This window comes from Gymnodraco acuticeps, unplaced genomic scaffold (genome assembly GCF_902827175.1).
Source record: "Gymnodraco acuticeps unplaced genomic scaffold, fGymAcu1.1, whole genome shotgun sequence".
Lineage (NCBI taxonomy): Eukaryota > Metazoa > Chordata > Actinopteri > Perciformes > Bathydraconidae > Gymnodraco > Gymnodraco acuticeps.
Window position 1 is genome coordinate 1,751,170 of NW_022989974.1, and position 19,368 is coordinate 1,770,537.

Sequence of the window (19,368 nt, forward strand, 5' to 3'; positions counted from 1 at the left end):
CTAACTAAAAATGGATTGGATTTAGGTGTTGTATGCCATTACTGTCTACTGTCTATGTGGTTTTAAACCATTCAGTCCAACATGAGATGTGTGTGGTAGCCTGAGTAGTGTTTCAAGGCCCAGAGGGGCTTTGGGAAGTTGAAAAAATAAGCAACAATCCTATGAAAATGGCAGGGTAATTGGTGTCATGTGGATAAGAAAAAGGTCCAAGTGGCTTGAGTTGCTGAAGAACTAATAAATATCTCTTAAAATGTTTATTACCATATATTTTGTAGCATAAACTGGTCTAAATTAACTTATTTGGCCATCTCTTTTGAAGGCCCTTACCAGTCTGGTACATGGATTCAGCAGATTTGTATCAGATTCAATCCAAATGCTGTTTCAATCCCATTTCAGCAACTACTACACCTTTCTTTCCACAAAACTGGCTGTCCAAAGTGCTCTCTAAGCCAGTGCTTTATCCAGACCTCCAGATTACTGAGCCTGAATCAAAGCGCCAGACCCGGTATGTTTCTTTTCCTGTGTGAGGTGGAGGGGGGAAGAGGTTAAGTTTGTGCAGGCTTGGTGAGTGCAGCGAGGGGGGCTTTCTCACACAAGATGGAGGATGAAGGTACAAAGGTGGCATTCATTGGCCCAGGAATGGAAAACATTTTCGTCTGAAAACAGAGAAGCTACAACCGGCAGAGGTAGAGAGGCCATGGGTTAGCATGGACCCCTTTGGAGAAGTCACACGCCTAGAAATGCAGAGAGACCACCAGAGCCTACGAGGCCTCGTTTATTTGGTAATTGAGATAATATCATGTCAGCCTCTAAAGTCAGATTGGAAATTAATCCTGCAGTCAGCAGGAATTTGAAAGGTAGAATGTGAATGTTTAGCAGGTGTGCTTTAAACCTAAACATACTGGGATATCACCTTCATCTGGTGATAGATTGCCTTCATTAGAACAGCCTCGAAAACAGTAGGACGACAATTCAAATAGTTTTATATTTCAAATATCTATTTTAAGTTAGATAAATAGCAAAAATCGCATCTAAAGTAATGGATCTCTACTTTTTAGAGCCGAGACCCTGAATAATAATCTGGCTGGTGTTTGCAACAACAATTTCCCTGCACATACATCTATAGATGTTTTAGTGCTAACCTTAAATCTAAGCCATGCACCTGCTTGACCCAGAGGTTGAGAACCACTATTTAAAGAGCAAGACAATATTTGACAATGACTGACAAATATTAGATCATAAATAGGCACAATTCAAATAGCTAAGAGCTTTTAATATAGAGTGCCGATCTACTGTCGGATTCTTGCCTCAGTTTACATTTCTTGATCCTCTGTTTTTGGGAAGTGATACCCTATAACCTGTTTATCTTGTGTTAACAATGCTCCATCACAGTCTGCCACTGTCTTACTGAGGAGCTTCTCACACAGCAGCGGACTGACATCAAAGACAGGAAGTCAGGCCTCTGTCTCAAGAGATCTCATATGATACAAACAGTTGTGTTTGAAGAACCAGGAAACCTGCCAAAAACCTCTATGGAGAGGAAGGATCTCAGACACAGGACTCTCAACAAAACAACAGTCAGGGAATAGAGACTGACCTGAGCATCGGGTCCCGCTGGAGTGAGTACGACACCTAGAGGACAAAATAGTAAAGTTTCAGTGTGTCAGTTTGGGAAACTCACCATGGGGTGTCGCCACATAACAGCATTAGAAATGACTCTCTAGTGTGAACATGATTTTTACCTATATTACATTATTTACAAGACAACAAACAGGTTTCCCCAGTCCATGTTGAAATAAAAATAACCCGACCTTAAGTTAATGTCAGATTAAGCTGACACACTTTATCATAAAGTATTTTACAATCAAAGAAAAAAGGTATGACACCAACAAATGACTCAGACATTGACAAAAACTTGTGAAATATTCATTATTTTTCTGATTTTTATTTTTGGTGCTTTGTTCTGCAAAGCTACATAATTAGCATCACAAAAAGTTATGAGACAAAATAAATAACAGTAAACATCAACACAAGTCCGGGCTTTGAAATGACTTTTCCTTTGATAGGAGTTAAATAAACTCATTTGCTGGCGTACGTCCACTTTTTCAAGGCCAGTTTATGTTGAATGCTGCAATGTTTGGAAAATAAACCTTGATGTGGACATTTGAACTTTTCCCATCCCCTTTTACCTCATCTAACCCTTGTGTGGTGTTCATATTTGTGTTATTCAGCCAGTGTTCGTGGTTCTGGTAGACCCGCTGCCTTTCTGGGTTTCAATTCAACACAATCAAACTATTTTATGTTAAAATACTCAACAGATGTTTACTGTTCCCAATTACAAGCAATAAAAACAGCATATCTCATCCTCTTCTTCAAAGTCACTGTCAGACTCAGAATTCTCAGAAATGTGATCCTCACATTCTGAAACCTCTTCCTCTAGATCATCATCAAATGGTTCTCTCTCTTCCAAAATCATTTGCAAGGCCCTCTGAGCAGAGAATCTTTTGGCCATGTTGATCAGCTGTGATAAGGACCCAAACTGGCGAAGCTTTATCTATTGTGTCTCGCCCCAAATGTACAGCTGGGAGTGTGAACAAAATAAAGATTAAAAAACATAATGCGGGAATGTGAGAGCAGACAGGTGTCGGTGCTTGAATGTATCAACAATGTGTGTGGGAATGGCAGGGGCGGAAACACAAAAGTCTCACACACACACACACACACACATATACACACACACACACACACACACACACACACACACACACACACACACACACACACACACACACACACACACACACACACACACACACACACACACACACACACACACACACACACACACAGAAGGACCAGACAGGTGCACTGGACCTACAATTTTCACACTTTTTTTAGCCGTGCAGTGGACCCGAACATCCTGTATGTAATGTAAATGTGTAGGGGGGGTGTACAGTGGGTGGTCATTGAAAATGTGTTCTGATATATGTTCTTCACAGAAAATGAGCCAAGGCCATTGAGTGTGAGTTTGTAAAAATAATTTATCATGTCATTTTTCTTTAGCTAAATAATGAAAACGGGTCCCACAGACACCATACAAGGGTTAAACTCATACATCTGAATTTTGGCCACAATGATCAAAAAGGTTTATGTTGAAACTGCCATGAGTGACATTATTCATCTGACCTTTTGATTTGAATTTGGAACAAAATAGTCAGCAAGTTTTTTGAAAGTGACATAAAGCTGTGTACCTCTAGGCCTAAACTAAAGACCAGACCAAACACAAGTAGGAATATAACATAACAAATGTTTATACATATTATTTTCCTTCCTAAGCTAACGTAATAAGTCTTACCTAAGTCAAATATGCTCCATAACTTTCTAAACCGTCTCTGCCTATAATCAAACACCAGTTGGACTTGAGTAACTGCAGGTTATTGACCCCACCATGCTGCATGTGTCAGAGCCCCGCCCCCGAGTCACAGCCTGTACTTGAGCCAGTGTGTAGGACAGCAGCTGCTATTAAAGCAAAGGACAGAGGGCCATTGGTCACAAATATCTCTCTGGATAAGCTACTGGGAAGAGGAAAAAACACATCCTCTGAATTATTAAAGACTAAGCCCTACTTATCACACAATGCACTGCCTGAAAAGTCTGAGGACAGCTAACCCGGGAATCTTGCAGCTATTTAAAAATGCAGGGATCTCCAGCAGAGGTGGAGCTGACAACATTGTTTTGTCCCGGACCCAGCAACCTGTGCCTCTCCCCTGCTGGGCTGCAGCATCACACCACACCCACAGAGCCTTCCACCAGAAGGGCCCTGATGCGGACCCAGGACACCCCAAGTAGGTCACATAATGCTGTGTCTAAATGAATAAATCACCAATAATTAGCCAACATATATATTTAATAATTCCCCACAACATTTACATAATGAAATATAAGAAATACAACATGTTTTAGCTAAGATCAGAACAATATATGACTTTCTGTTTTGTGTTAGTTCTGTTGTGATGTGATATGGATGACTTATTTATCCTATTGGATGAGTTGTTAAGTGATTTATTTAGAAGTTAGTGGTTATGTTATGTATTAGGTCCCACTGTAAGTAAGAATATCATGGTAGTGTAATAATACCATTACCTATTATTGAAGAAGTAGCTAATGAGCATCCAAACAAACAAACAATAAATCTGAGAAGGATCAAGTATTCATGAGTGAACTGTCTGGTCAAGGCCTACTCACATGTCTGGCAATCCCATATGTCAAGCTTTTAGTAATTTCTACCATAACATCACACTTATAAAATAATTGTAGACTGAAATATTCCAAAATGAATATTTTTAGATAAATTGTGCAGCATTAATTATAAGTTAGACTTTTTATGTAAGATATATTTTGGAAAATTCTCTTACCAATATTCACTTTCTTGCTAGGATTGTAGAAGATCGATTCCACTCGTTTCTAAACATGAAGATACAGTCAGACGAAAGTTAGCTTAGCTTAGCAACAAGGCCAAAACAGTTAGCATGTCCAATGGCATGAAAAAAGGAAACGCCAACTGCTCTTCTGAAACTTACAAATTAGCCTTCTATAGTATTGATTGTTTATTCATTCACAAACTAAAGTTTAAAAAACATTGTTAATAACAAGTCTGTGTTTGGTTTATTGGGTTTGATATAGCTGGCTATATTTGTTAAATATTTAGCCAGAAGAAGGCTATTCCCAATGGCTTCCAGGCTTTATGCTAGCTAACTATATTGTGTCTCTAGCTAGCGTTACATAACTCAAACACCAGAGTGTGTCTTCAAACTTGTTATGTATTATTGGTAAATAAGCAAACAACCATTTCCCCATTTTTTGATTATCATGGTACACCATAGGATTGTTATGCTATTTTCAGTTAGCAGTTTACTTTTGTAATTGTATTTTTCTTTCTTTTTTCCTCCAACTCTTGCTATAATAAGTACAATTATTAACATACAAATTGTGAATAGTATTTCAAAGTAGGTTACGTGTGTATATTAGCTATACTAGACCCAAACAATATGGAAGCCCACATTTGTATATAGGCCTTCTGCACTATGACAAAATGAATTTTTCTTATGATTGTTTTTTGTAAACATATTTAGACATGGCATAGAGGCCACAGCCTCTGTCATGATGCCAGTATTTTCACTACTGGCCATGTTATTGACGTAAACGTTGACACACATCTCAGGGTTTTGTCTGAAAACATTGGAGCCAATGCAAATTCAAACATAACAAAAGGTGCAAACATGTTTATGTGTTTTTTGTGTTGGCAGAATTAGGTTCATGTCCAGTATGGAGGACCTGCTTTTCTACACCATAACTGAAGGCAAGGAGACAATCCCGCTGTCCCAGTTCATTTCTGTGAGTCAACAACACACTCACACTTTCTCAGTCACGCCATGGACTGTTATGACTTTCCATGACATATGTGGCACTGCCTCAGTATTGTATTTCCGAAAAGCACCTATGACTTTGGTTAAATCAACCTTGGGGAGTGATATAGGAGCTGGAAACAGGAATCCAGAGCATCTCCATCTGAATGCATGTTCAAGTCAAGAAGGTATTTAGGGACTTTGTCATGTAATAGGACTAATTATAGGTGGTGTAAGACTGATGTAATCACCATTAGAGAATACCATGCATTTTGTAATTATCCTTTTTATAATGGGGGTTTCATTACAACACTATCTTAACATTTTGTACCTGCTGATGTGATAAGATGGCTCATTAGATCAAGGGCATTTCACTTAAACAACAGAACCAAAGAGCTTAGTTAAGGCTTTCCCACTGAACAAAATAAAACGCAAATACCCACTACCATCTGGATTAAAAAATGAAGTAACCACCATAACATTGTTCACTTAACAAACACTGTTCATTAACCCTGATTTGGTGCCAGTATCTCCTGTACACACAATGTATTGAAGTTATGTAATGCTTTGTGAACCCATTAAAAGTTTATTCTTTCCTATATCTTATATACAAACATATTTCGGAAGATAACTAAGACAGAGACTGCAAGGTTTTTTTTGTGCACTCTGATAACGTGCTAATGCATACCTCATTTAGTTTCATGTGGCATGACCTTTAAGACCGTCACATTAAAAAAACGCAGACATGGACATCTGCTGACCTGGGTGTTATGACAACTCAGGAATTTTAAAATGGAACATGCATTCAGGAGAAGAGAGGTGTGGCTTGTTGTCATGCAACGGATGACCTGATGTGTTTGTAGAGGTGACTGGGAGAGGACTTAATGGTGAGAGTGTAAGTCAACATCAATGTTAGAAGAACTGCAAAACCCTTCATCCTTACAAGTCACTTAGCGTTATAGTCTGCCTTGAAAGTTTATATGTGTCCTGTTAAAACAGATGCTATATTCAATTCAATTCAATTCAACACCTTTATTTATCCAGGTAAAATCCCATTGAGATCAATGATCTCTTTTTCAAGGGAGACCTGCAGCAGTAGGTTCCACAAGAAGACATAAACAACAGAACAACAAAAGGACATCATACAGCAAAATGTACAGGGATTACAATTTACATATTTAACCACAAGTACAGGTACCAACAGCATCTGATTTTGTAGCATCCAACCGAGCTTTAAAAACATGTAGTGGTACTAGCTTGGTAATTTTCCATTCTTTTTGCAGACTGTTCCATGTTAGTGGAGTATATAATAAATACTATCACTTAATATTCAATCTCCAATACTTGTTCTTAAAGGCAGAGTTTGGGTTTGTTCTCTCCATTGATGTAGAAATGGAGATATAACATAAATCAGTGGTCTAGTATCAAGAGAATGACTCTGAAATATCAGAACATTTTGGAAACAAGCTGATTTGTATTGAGATTGCAATTTTTTGTATCTTCCATTCATATATTTTCAAACTTACAAAGCAAGACAAAATGTATTTTCCAATCCTGCCTGATACACATGAAAGTGAATTGAATGGTAAGCCCTTTTAGTGAGCTTAGATAAAATATAAAATGTAAGTTTTATATTATTTAAATATAGTACCCTGACAAACTATGATTAAAAATGTAACTGCTGAATCATTATTGTCTTTATTTATCAAGTAATTGTTTGGTCCTACTTGGTTAAATTGCCTGTTCTATCTGACAACCCAGAAAAAATAGTCCAGGACCAATAACTGCAACATATTTAACAAATAATTGTTTTTTTATTTATATATAATTAACCGTTTATCAACCTTGTATCTGATGACATTTCTGTCGATTGACTCATATATTAATTGACAGTTTCAATACATTTAGTTTCAGCTTTAAATGACTGTGTATGAAGAGTTAATATACAGATTTAAGCATATGAGGTACTTAGTTATTTCATCATGCCAACCAAGCTGTAATTTGAAAGGCCTGTCTGTGTCTGTTGTGTGTGGAAAACGTAATATGTTCTTACACGTGCAGGCGAATGTATGCATACAAAACTATGAGGGCAGCACTAACTTTAGAATTTCCTGTCCTTTAGCTAAAAATGACACACAGCAAAAGCAGCCATGTGCTTGTCTGCCGTTAGCTCAATGAATCAGCGGGTCGTGCACATGGCGTCCCCAAAATAGATGCACATGGTTGAGACAGTGGCAGGCAGCCTGACGTGTGACTTACGAGAAGGTTTCAAGTGATTCAGTCTACGTCTGTATTTACTTCTTATACCCAGGTGGGCACCCACAATCATTTGAAGTTACTATCCCTCACTATTCAAGTTCAAGGTTCAAGGCTTTTATTAGTCATACGTACATAGCTACAGTGTAGTTATGACGAGGAAAATCTCAGGTCACAGGTCCCTCCAACAGTGTACCTCCACTTACCCTATGTACACATGTTCAACACACTGCTAATAGCCATTCAATGACCACTATTGTGCCTGATCCAAAGTGTTTGATGAATGCATAAACGATTCCAATGTTTGTATCCCTTGTCGCTCAAAACCATCTCTTCTCCCTCTTCTCTAGGCTTTAAGAAAAACAGGTTTGTTAACCTCTGACCCTCGCCTACGTGACTGTGTCCGTCAAATGCGACAATCCTCACGTGACTCTGTCGGGCCGGTCATGATGGACAAGAAGCTCTTCAGAAGGTGAGAAAAGTTTTGTGTATTTATGTAAACGCAGTTATGCACACGGTTATTCACAGGGGGAGTGAATAACTTTTACCTCCATGTCAAAAGTACACAGAGCACTCTCTATATTTGCTTTAATAAAACACTCTGTCACTGCTGCATAACCAGTATAATATATTATTTATTCCAATTGGTTTATCAAACCTGCATATGAATCTGAGAATATGCACGCAAAAAAAGGAAGAAAGGGTGCAAGTTTGGGTAAGATAAAGGTTGTTTACTTTGTTGCGATTAAAGGAGCAGTGTGCATCTAGCAATTTGCGGGTCGCAACAAACTGATTGCCTCTCCTTCAGGTAACCCAAAAAATGTGAAAGCCCACTTCTAGAGCCAATGTGTGGTTACTCTGTTCTGTATAAACATCACAGTGCAGAAAGGCAGATTCCTGGAAGTGTAAAGAGAACTGAATACTGAGTGTGAGATGTGGTCATTCATTCATAGGAAAATAGCACAGTGGCACATGAAACCCAAGTAGATAGGTAGCCAGGTGATATTTTCAAGTACCTAAAAAGAAAAGCTAACTAGTGTTTGAAGTTCATTAACTCGAAAAAATTGATTAACTGACATTTCTTCACCAATGTCCTAGGTCTATGGGAAACTTTTTTTGTTGGCCTAATGGCATCATGTGACAGACTTGGAAGTTGTAAATTCACAGGTTATGCCACTATGTCAGTTTGGGTCCGTGGAAGTGTAGCCGCTCGTAATATAAAGTAATTATATCCTGTTACTCTTGTACTCCTTGAAGTACAAGAGTAACAGGAGGAGTATTCAGTGGTCAGCGCTATTTGAGTCCAAGAGACTGACAGAGACAGGCGTTTTACGGCTGACAGCTGCTACAGTACTAACCAAATTCTCGCACACACTGGGCAGCCAAAGCAGTAAAGGGAGCAGAAAGAAGGGGGCATCATTCTGGTTGAGCCCCATGCTGTGGCTATTTCATTAGTACACTTAACAGATCTGTAAGCTCCATGCAGTCTGTTGCCAAATGGTGTTATTTGTAAGTGTAATACACTCCGTCTCATCCTTTGGCTTGGAACAGCAGAGGGTAACACAGCCTGGTAGTCTTTGTCAAACTTAATTGGCTGTGTCTTTCTTTCTCTGCTTGTTTTCTTTGATTTGTAAGGTTATCCTGTTCTGAAGAACATTCAAGAACTCACTATATAAATAGGCTACTAGAAATAGAGAGAGCTATGTCCTTCTTTTTTTAGGAATTGACCCATGTGAATAATGCAAGCTCTCTCTATTCTCCTCTCCCGGTGGCCTCACGCAAACATCACCCTGGATTAGTGAGTCCAGCGGGTCAGATTGTAAATGCCTTTCCTTGAAAGCGCTCAAAATTGTTGACAATGTATACAGTAGATGTGAAAATCTCTAATAACTATGAGGCTCTGCTGATATAGGCAGGAGAGGGTGCTTACTATTTTAGCTGGGTATCTATTGGTCTAAAGCAGGTCACTTTGAATCCATTGTGATGAAAAAGAAAATAATGAAAGCCCAGTGAGGAGTGGAGCATTTCAATTAGATACAATTGATTGGAGTTTCAGTTATACAATCATTTTTCAGGCAGAACCAGTCTCCGTGTTTAAGGCTGCAGTTTTTCAGTCCAAGAAAGAAAACTTTTGACAAATGTTTGGATAATATCCCAGAGAAAAAGTGTTGGCCACAACTCAAGAATCACTGCACCAATTATGACAACATTTCACAGAACATTTCTAAATGGTGTAACAGGACTGGGCAGATAAAGAGCAAAAGTGGTAGTGCAGCAATCACGACAGAGGCAGTGTTCAAATCCAAAAAAGGCTTTATTGCTATTAAACTCAAAAATAGCTTCCCTTAAAGAAAGGCTAACGTAGCCGGGCCGCTAACCGACTTACCAGCTTACCAAAATGTTTCATCACGCTGGGAGCCTCCTGCTCCCTCCATGTGCCACCCACAACTGAGCAAAGTGCTTTGTCTCCCTTGAGGGAGTGATTAGCACCAGGTGTGAGGTCTCCACCCCTGCTCCCAATACTGCTAATTGGAAGAGGGTGGAGCCACCTGTTGGGAATGTAGGTGCCTCCCACTACCCTGCCTCTCAGCCCCTTACAATGGTATACATTGACATCAAAAGGTCTAAAGTGAAATGTACTATGACATCATAATAATCACATTTCTTTCAACATCATAACTCAGAATCAGATGGAGTGTGTGTGTGTGTGTGTGTGTGTGTGTGTGTGTGTGTGTGTGTGTGTGTGTGTGTGTGTGTGTGTGTGTGTGTGTGTGTGTGTGGTGTGTGTGTGTGTGTGTGTGTGTGTGTGTGTGTGTGTGTGTGTGTGTGTGTGTGAGACTTTTGTGTTTCCGCCCCTGCCATTCCCGCACAAGGTTGCAACATTGTTGATGAATTCAAGCACCGACACCTGTCTGCTCTCACATTCCCGCATTATGTTTTGTGGGAACCAATCTTAATTTTGTTCACACTCCCAGCTGTACATTTGGGGCGAGACACAATAAATAAAGCTTTGCCAGTTTGGGTCCTTATCACAGCTGATCAACATGGCCAAAAGATTCTCTGCTCAGAGGGCCTTGCAAATGATTTTGGAAGAGAGAGAACCATTTGATGATGATCTAGAAGAGGAAGAGGTTTCAGAATGTGAGGATCACATTTCTGAGAATTCTGAGTCTGACAGTGACTTTGAAGAAGAGGATGAGATTGAGCATCAGCTAGTTACAAAAAAAAGATGAGCCACGGGACCAGCCGGTCAGTAGCACTTTAATTCATTAATGTGATCTAAAAAATGTAAAAGGGCAATATATATATATAACCATATATGCTGTTTTTATTGCTTGTAATTGGGAACAGTAAACATCTGTTGAGTATTTTAACATAAAATAGTTTGATTGTGTTGAATTGAAACCCAGAAAGGCAGCGGGTCCACCAGAACCACGAACACTGGCTGAATAACACAAATATGAACACCACACAAGGGTTAGATGAGGTAAAAGGGGATGGGGAAAAGTTCAAATGTCCACATCAAGGTTTATTTTCCAAACATTGCAGCATTCAACATAAACTGGCCTTGAAAAAGTGGACGTACGCCAGCAAATGAGTTTATTTAACTCCTATCAAAGGAAAAGTCATTTCAAAGCCCGGACTTGTGTTGATGTTTACTGTTATTTATTTTGTCTCATAACTTTTTGTGATGCTAATTATGTAGCTTTGCAGAACAAAGCACCAAAAATAAAAATCAGAAAAATAATTATGAGAACATTTCACAGAAAATGTCTAAAAGGTGTGAAAATGTACTATGACATCATAATAATCACATTTCTTACAACATCTCAGACTCAGAATCAGATGGGGAGTGTGTGTGTGTGTGTGTGTGTGTGTGTGTGTGTGTGTGTGTGTGTGTGTGTGTGTGTGTGTGTGTGTGTGTGTGTGTGTGTGTGTGTGTGTGTGTGTGTGTGTGTGTGTGTGTGTGTGTGTGTGGACTTACCTGAAGCATCCATGTTTTAATGTTTGCACAAACATGCATATTTGAAGCCTTGTCCACTGTCATGGCTACAACTTTTCTTTTAACCCTGTTCCTCTGAAAGGCCCTTACGCTGTTTGGACAGAAATGTGTATTAACTGCAACTGTGTTGGTTGGCGGAGGTCTAAAGCCATGAGGTGGTTATTTTTGTTTTGTTTGTGGTATTTTTGCAAGATTGAGTTTTTGAAATGTCTTCAAATGTTTTCCTATGATGTCTGTTTAATGATGAGTTCTCCTGCAGGTGTGCGGGAAACAACATCATTCTGCTGACAAAGGCTTTTAGAAAAAAATTCGTCATACCAAACTTTGATGAGTTGACCCAGCAGATCGACAGGATGTATGACAGTGCACAACAGCAGGAGGCAGGACAGGTACGTTACTAACTCTCAATAATGAATCATTATCAGCTCGATCGTTACAGTAACACTCATGTGTGTGTTCATGTAGGTAGCTGATTACATTCCTCAGCTGGCTAAGTTCAGTCCCGATCTCTGGGGCGTATCTCTGTGCACAATCGATGGACAGAGGTACAGTAACATCTTCACTTTAATGTGTGCTCCATTCTGAAAACCTCCACCGTGTGTATTCCCGCACTAACACTCCTCCATTTAATTTCCATTCTTCTCCATCACATCCTCATGTCATGCAGACACTCTGTGGGTGACACCAAGGTTCCCTTTTGTCTACAGTCGTGTGTGAAGCCTCTGGAGTATGCCATCGCCGTGCACGAGTTCGGCACCGAGCATGTTCACCGCTTTGTGGGCAAAGAGCCAAGTGGATTCAAGTTCAACAAACTGTCACTAAATGACGAAAGTAAGTGATAAGCGTAATCAAAACGTTAGCTCCCGTTTACCTCTGTAAACAATAACAAGAGCTAACAATAATACTGAGTGAACATATGAACCTTGTTTTGTAAAAAACAAAACTATACAAAACCTCTTTCCCTTAGTATGGTATTTGACTCTTATCAAATCAGGTCATCAGTCATTTCACCAGACTGGTTGTTGGCAGAGCAAAGATAGGGCAAAAAGCAGACAGATTTTACTGGAAAAATGTTGTCCAGATGGAATTTCTTTTTTTAAATAATGTATATACCACTTTATTGCAATTTTACAGCAATTTGCCATTTTATTCTCCTCTCTGGAGAAAAGAGAATTGTATATTATGTTTTGAGTTTATTAGCGGATGTTACTCTCTGTTCCCCAGATGAAATATCTCCTCTAATCTCAGCAGTTTCTTGCTCTCATGGTTAGGGCTAATAAGTGAAAACACACTCTTGTTTCTTGTGCAGATAAACCACACAACCCGATGGTGAACGCCGGAGCTATCGTCATCAGTTCTTTACTTAAGGTAAATTGAAAGGATTGTCTGCAATGAATACATTGATTGTGAGTAGAAGCAGAGGTTTTACAACTCAGAATATACCCACAAAACACAGCACACAGTCGGATGTCCTGTATCCATTCATGCCCAGAAATAGGCCCACTGTTTATCAACCCAAAACTAAACCGGATAATTAGACATTTTTCCATGTTTCCCAAATAAAAGGGGTTCACAAATTATGCTCTAATTCAGGTCTTTTAAAACTCTCCCCTCAGCTACATCTTCAGTAGAGACAGAAACATTTGCAAAATGAAGGCTGTAGTGTGCAACATGAAATCTTGTCCTCTTGTTTTAACCTTTACACCATTTCACTAAAGAACACATCCTGTTCTTATAGTCCATGCATGGGCCCTTGTTATTCCTGAGCCACTCACAAGTACACTAGAAATGTGCATACAGAAATCATTGTAAAATGGGAATTTCTTTACAATCTGTGTGACAGAAGTGTTTGCAAGCGTTCCTATTGTGCTATGAAACATTATCTGTATGGCTCTGAAAATGATATTGTATATTTATTGGATTTTAAAGGCCTGAATGATTGCATCCAACGATGAGAAGCCAAGTAATGCTATGTATTTTACGCTGAAGCTGTTAGTGATGTTGCACTCTCTCATGTAATGTCTGGTCACTTGGGTCCTGTAGCATCTGGACTCTGGTCATCACCATGCGACTGACCATCACACTTATCTGTGAGCCTTGGCCTTATTGTAACACATGGAGAGGTGGAGTTTAGCCTTATATGGTTGTGTATTTTTCCCCTGACGTATTCCAGCTGAATGAGGACATACTCTGGACTTTTTTATCATATGTAGGTCAGGTTCAGCAGCGAGGGAGGTACTGTGTGTGTGTGGGCCTGACAGCAGGGGTGTGTGTGTGCTTCTGTCCAATTACAGCCCCCTGAACAGAAGGTGTGTTAGCGAACCTCGCTCCTGTGTGTGTTAAGGGGACATTGTTTGTATACACATACTGAGGAGGTGATACACTTAAAAGTAGGTTACACTCAGGCAGCAGAAAATAGCTTTTTTATATACACCACTGGAAACAATTATCACTTTAACATTTTAATTGGACAATTTTTTTTTGGTTTTACATTTGTTTGATTGTATCTGTATGTTAGTGCCATATTGTGACGATGGCTTGAAAGATTTATACAAAGTTGGTCAGAAAAATAAGTTAAAAAATGCCAGAAATGTATATATTTAGTTTAAAACAAATATTTGTCAGAGCACCAGAGAGAAGCCACCTGGAAATAAATAAAATAAACTCCTTTATTGGGCATGAGGTGAATTCTCCAGTCTGCCCTCCAACTCATATTATTATATTAGTTATATTAGATACCATCCTTTATAGGTAGAGTCATTAAATATGAATGTGCTTACGGTCCGTATTTGTTAATTTAACAACTTGGTAATTCTCCCTTACCGGTCGGTGAAATTTAAGCACAGCCATAAAAGCCCCCAGGTCACTGTGTGCTCATTGCCACATGGACTGAGGGCTCGGAGACATCATGTACACATCACAGCTCGCAGCCTACCCATTACTGGAAACAAATATATGCTTTGGTGTCAAAGTACTGAAACACTGCCATCTATAGGGATTCACTGACTGTTGGCATCAGAAAGTGACTTTTTTCTCCCTCTGTTGACAGCCTCATTCAAATAAGGCAGAGAGGTTCGACTATGTGAGTAAATGCTTTACCCTTTTAAAGACTTTTTTTTGATTACACATATGTTTGGCCTTCCTACTGAACCACGTGCACATATAATCTCCTTGCAGGTGATGGACTTCTTGAAAAGCTTGGCTGGTACAGAGTATGTGGGCTTCAGCAATGCAACGTGAGTACTGTGCTTCAGAAAATGCCACCTCATTGGCATGTATCCAGACAATGCAACTTTCTAAATAGCTGTCATCTTCTAAAGTTTCCAGTCAGAGAGGGAGACCGGTGATAGGAATTATGCAATTGGTTACTACCTCAAGGAGAAAAGAGTGAGTTTTTTTTTCTTTCATTTGTTGAATTGCAATCACCTCAATGCTTGTTTAGTGCAACAACAACAAAAAGTATTTGCTCAGTATGTACTCACTCTGATTTGAACGGTTGCAGTGCTTTCCTGAAAATGCAGACATGATGGCTGCACTTGACTTCTACTTTCAGGTAACATTGCAGTACTCTGTGGAAAACATTTTCTAAGAAAGGTTTGTCAGTTTGAAAATAAGTGTATTTTATATTTTGAGTTAAATAAGAAAATGTATATCACTCTCTGTATGAGAAAAAGTAATAACTAGCATAAAATATAGAAAGTACCGTACTTGAGTAAATGCATTTGGTAACATTCCACCACTGGATAAAAATGTAGTTAATGCTTTTAGAATCGGCCTTTACCCTCAGCAATAAAGTGTATTTCCAAAGTTTTCAAATGATTCCTCTGACTGTTTTTCCAGTTGTGCTCTATTGAGGTGAACTGTGATTCAGGAAGTGTTATGGCGGCCACACTGGCCAACGGGGGTATTTGTCCAATCACAGGCGAGCGTGTGCTGAGCGCTGAAGCCGTTCGCAACACCCTGAGCCTCATGCATTCTTGCGGCATGTACGACTTCTCCGGACAGTTTGCCTTCCATGTGAGTCACCTGGAAAATAAGCATCTGTTTCAAAACATTGCTACTTTTGTTGCTGAAAATGGTAGCACGAGATGTTGAATCCAGGTTGACACTTTTTGTTTTCTTCTCATCTTCAGGTGGGCTTGCCTGCTAAATCTGGCATTTCAGGTGCTGTTCTGCTGGTTGTCCCCAACGTCATGGGTATGATGTGTTGGTCTCCACCTTTGGATCGGCTGGGAAACAGTGTTCGTGGCATTCACTTCTGTCAGGTATGAAGGCATGTCCCCATTTATAGTTTTGTGTTTTTTTCTTTTCTTTTTTCATTTGAAGATATTATATTGTTGCAGGGCATACACAACAACATAAAATACAGTTAAAACTATTATAAAATAAAATAATCAACAAATCAAAATAGCATTAAAAAAGTGATGGAAATCATAGTGTCAATGTATATTTGTATTAATTGATAAAAGGTACATTATGAGTATTTTTACTAATAATGATATGCTCACAGACCCTGTTAAGTCATCCCTTCTCATATTGGTCTGTCAAATATTAATCAACTCTTAATTCACTAGGATCTGTTGTCTCATTTCAACTTCCACAATTACGACAACCTGAGACACTTCACCAAGAAACACGACCCCCGGAGAAGATCAGATGAAGATCCAGTAAGTTCAGGCTAACAAGTGTATCTGCAATTTTCTACGAGGCTAGTGAGAACCATAGATATAGCTTTTTGTGAAATGTTTAAGAAAAAGTCTGTTATCATATAGTAATGTTTCCTTTTGATCCATAAGAACAAGTCGGTGGTAAACCTGATGTTTGCAGCCTACAGTGGAGACCTCACGGCTCTCAGGAGGTAAGTCAAATCAGAAGAATTGCCTTTCAAACTACCCAGTTTCTTACTTATGTATTTGTAGGGTTTTAACTATACTTGGCTTCTGACGTTTTGCCATGCGTGTCATCCTTTCCACATGTGATGGCTCTCCTCTGTTCCTTTGTTATCCCTCCAGGTTTGCCCTTTCAGCTTTGAACATGGAGCAGAGAGACTACGACTCTCGCACAGCGCTCCACGTTGCTGCTGCAGAAGGTGACACTCTATTAGCAAAAGTTCATTATTTAATAATCCCTTTGATATTCAAAAGAGAGTAGATGAAACATGGCGCTGGTCACCTTTGTCTTTCAGGTCATGTGGAAGCAGTTGTCTTCCTAACTGAAGTATGTAAAGTGAATCCTCACATGAAAGACAGGTAGGGGCTTTAATATAGAGTTACTCATCTTCATTGTCAATTAAAAAACATAGTAATAATGTCCTTTTCCATCTCCATCATAACAATTCACCCATCTCCACATTACACTCTGTTATCTATCTATCAGATGGGGGAACACGGCGATAGATGACGCCATGCAGTTTGGCCACGATGTCGTTGTTTCAGTCCTGCAGGAGTACCAGCGTGGGTACACTGACAGCGACGTCGACGCACCCTGTGACACAGAGGAGCAGAAGATCACGCCGGATATTTTGAAGGGCATCGTCTAACCTGGTGGTTTCACATCCAGGGGTCAGGCCTCCTTTTGGGGGCGTCAAAGATCACAGGGGTGGGCCATGTTGTCCGTTCTAAGTCCAACTCTATTTGCACATGTACAATCATAATAACACACTTACTGGATCATTTATATGAAAGTGTGTAATGTATATACAAATAGTTAACGTTTTTGTCCCCTAAAGAATAGTAGGCTTCGTAGTAGGCCGCAACTTTGTGGAGAGCGCTCTAAACCATTTTCATCAGGTGAGCTAGTTAGCAGTTTACCCTTTTTTTTTATGCGATCAGATAATGACTATTTTAGAATTCATCCAACATTTCGGAGAATAAAAGTGCTGATAAATCATTATAGAAAATAAAGAATAAGGCTATATCCCAAGAGTGACCTTATTTTTGCTGGCTGGAATGATCTATAGCGAAAAGCTAGCAAACAGCAGCAACACAATTAAACACAGATCAATAAAACACCAAGAGGCTAGTGATAAAAGGTTTTAAAAAGTGAAACGATAAAGTGAAAAGAAAAGCATTGGCGCTAGAAATAAGAAACACATATGCAAGAGCAGACAGTGATTCACAAAGGGGGATGATGTCATAAAGTCTAAAAATAATAGGGGGGGGGTGTTTGAGAAGGGAAAGGAATCTGATGGTCTAATCTCTAATCCACAAGGGATCATAAGGGTTTAGGTATGGAAATTAATTAATGTTATTATGAGAGGACTGAATCATTGAGACGTGATGAATGAATGAGTATCTTAAACACAGGGACGCGGGAAGGGGGGGTGCCGAGGGGGCTGGCCCCATCTGTTGGCGGAGAGTTGTAACTGCAACGCCAAAAGGTTCACTAAACAAATCAATAAAAAAGTTTTATTTTGAGTTAGCATTTTAGTGTAAGCAGTCTATAAAACATGGTTATTTTTCAAATGGTTGACATATAGAAAATATCATTAATAAGTAGCAGTACTGGTCAATTCAACCTCCTCAACTGTGATTTTTCATGGCCAGCGGTTTTTGTTATGATATTTTCTGTGTACGTACACAAGATGCCTGACCCAGCTGGCAGCCGGGTAAGCAAGACACTGTTCCGATTCCACAGCACAACAGAGGCTGATGTTGTTCTACCAACAAAAGGAGTGGCATCATGGAGAGAGTTTTTCGAGGCTCTTGATCTTGTGCAGAGTGAAATCAAGCGCCGTTTTGACCAGAGTGGCATGGAAACTGCCTCACGCAGGGAGGAAACATTGCTTGCTGCTGCTAAGGGGTCAGTTGGCACAGAGGAAGACCTGAGATCTCTCCAGCTGCCAGGAAACATAGATGTCTCTGGTCTTCACATGCAAACGAGGATGCTGGGAGACCTTACGAAGGATGAGGACTTTTGCACTGTTCACGAACTGGCTGTGTATATGTCCAGCCTGCACATGCAAACAAGAGGACTCATCAAATACGTGGAAAATCTCCTCCAGCTGTGTCTTTCCATGCCCATCTCTGTGGCCTCGTCAGAGAGATCCTTCTCGGCGCTCCGTCGCCTGAAAACCTGGCTGCGTAACAGTTACCCAGAAGAGACTCACTCACCTGGCCTTGCTGCATATACAGCAGGAGATTCTGGACTCACTGGACATTCATGTTCTCATGAGGGAGTTTATTTCCACCACATTCGATGTTCTGTAGTGTGTGTGTGCGCGAAGAGAGAGAGAGAGAGAGAGAGAGAGAGAGAGAGAGAGAGAGAGAGAGAGAGTGTGTGTGTGTGTGTGTGTGTGTGTGTGTGTGTGTGTGATTCCACTGCCGAATTCACAAAAATGTGCAATTGTGTAAAATGTGTTAATAGTCACTGTTAGAAACCTATGATTATTCATGTAGGCCTATTCCGTTTTAATCTGTTTAATCTCTGTTAACTCTGCTTATGTTATTGTTATGCGCTATAAAGTTGTTATTGCTGCGTCTCAATCAACAATTAATCGTCTTCTGATTAGAAAGAAACATGCTGCATTTCGTCTGTGAACTGTCCACATGTTGGTGTTCAAGTTTGCTGTCTGTTGTAGTGTAAATGTGCATTTAATATGATGTTTCAGTGTAAGCGCGCCACAGTTTCGCCACTGCGAGGCTCCACTATCGCGTTACTGTAAATATGCATCATCCTGCTGTAAATAAAAGAAATGTAAAAGCA

At 39.7% G+C, this 19,368-nt stretch overlaps 1 protein-coding gene across 1 annotated transcript; it reads left to right on the forward strand.

The window, feature by feature from the left end:
• Positions 1-3,541: 3,541 nt before the first annotated feature.
• Positions 3,542-19,368, forward strand: LOC117543055 (glutaminase liver isoform, mitochondrial-like). The gene is made up of 18 exons (XM_034211085.1): positions 3,542-3,845; positions 5,307-5,394; positions 8,012-8,133; positions 11,924-12,053; positions 12,130-12,209; positions 12,332-12,495; positions 12,974-13,032; positions 14,714-14,746; positions 14,842-14,900; positions 14,985-15,051; positions 15,167-15,217; positions 15,505-15,681; positions 15,798-15,929; positions 16,239-16,331; positions 16,461-16,522; positions 16,677-16,753; positions 16,850-16,913; positions 17,041-19,368. Exons 1-18 carry the CDS (start codon positions 3,637-3,639, stop codon positions 17,201-17,203), a joined length of 1,830 nt encoding a protein of 609 aa, XP_034066976.1. The 5' UTR covers positions 3,542-3,636; the 3' UTR covers positions 17,204-19,368.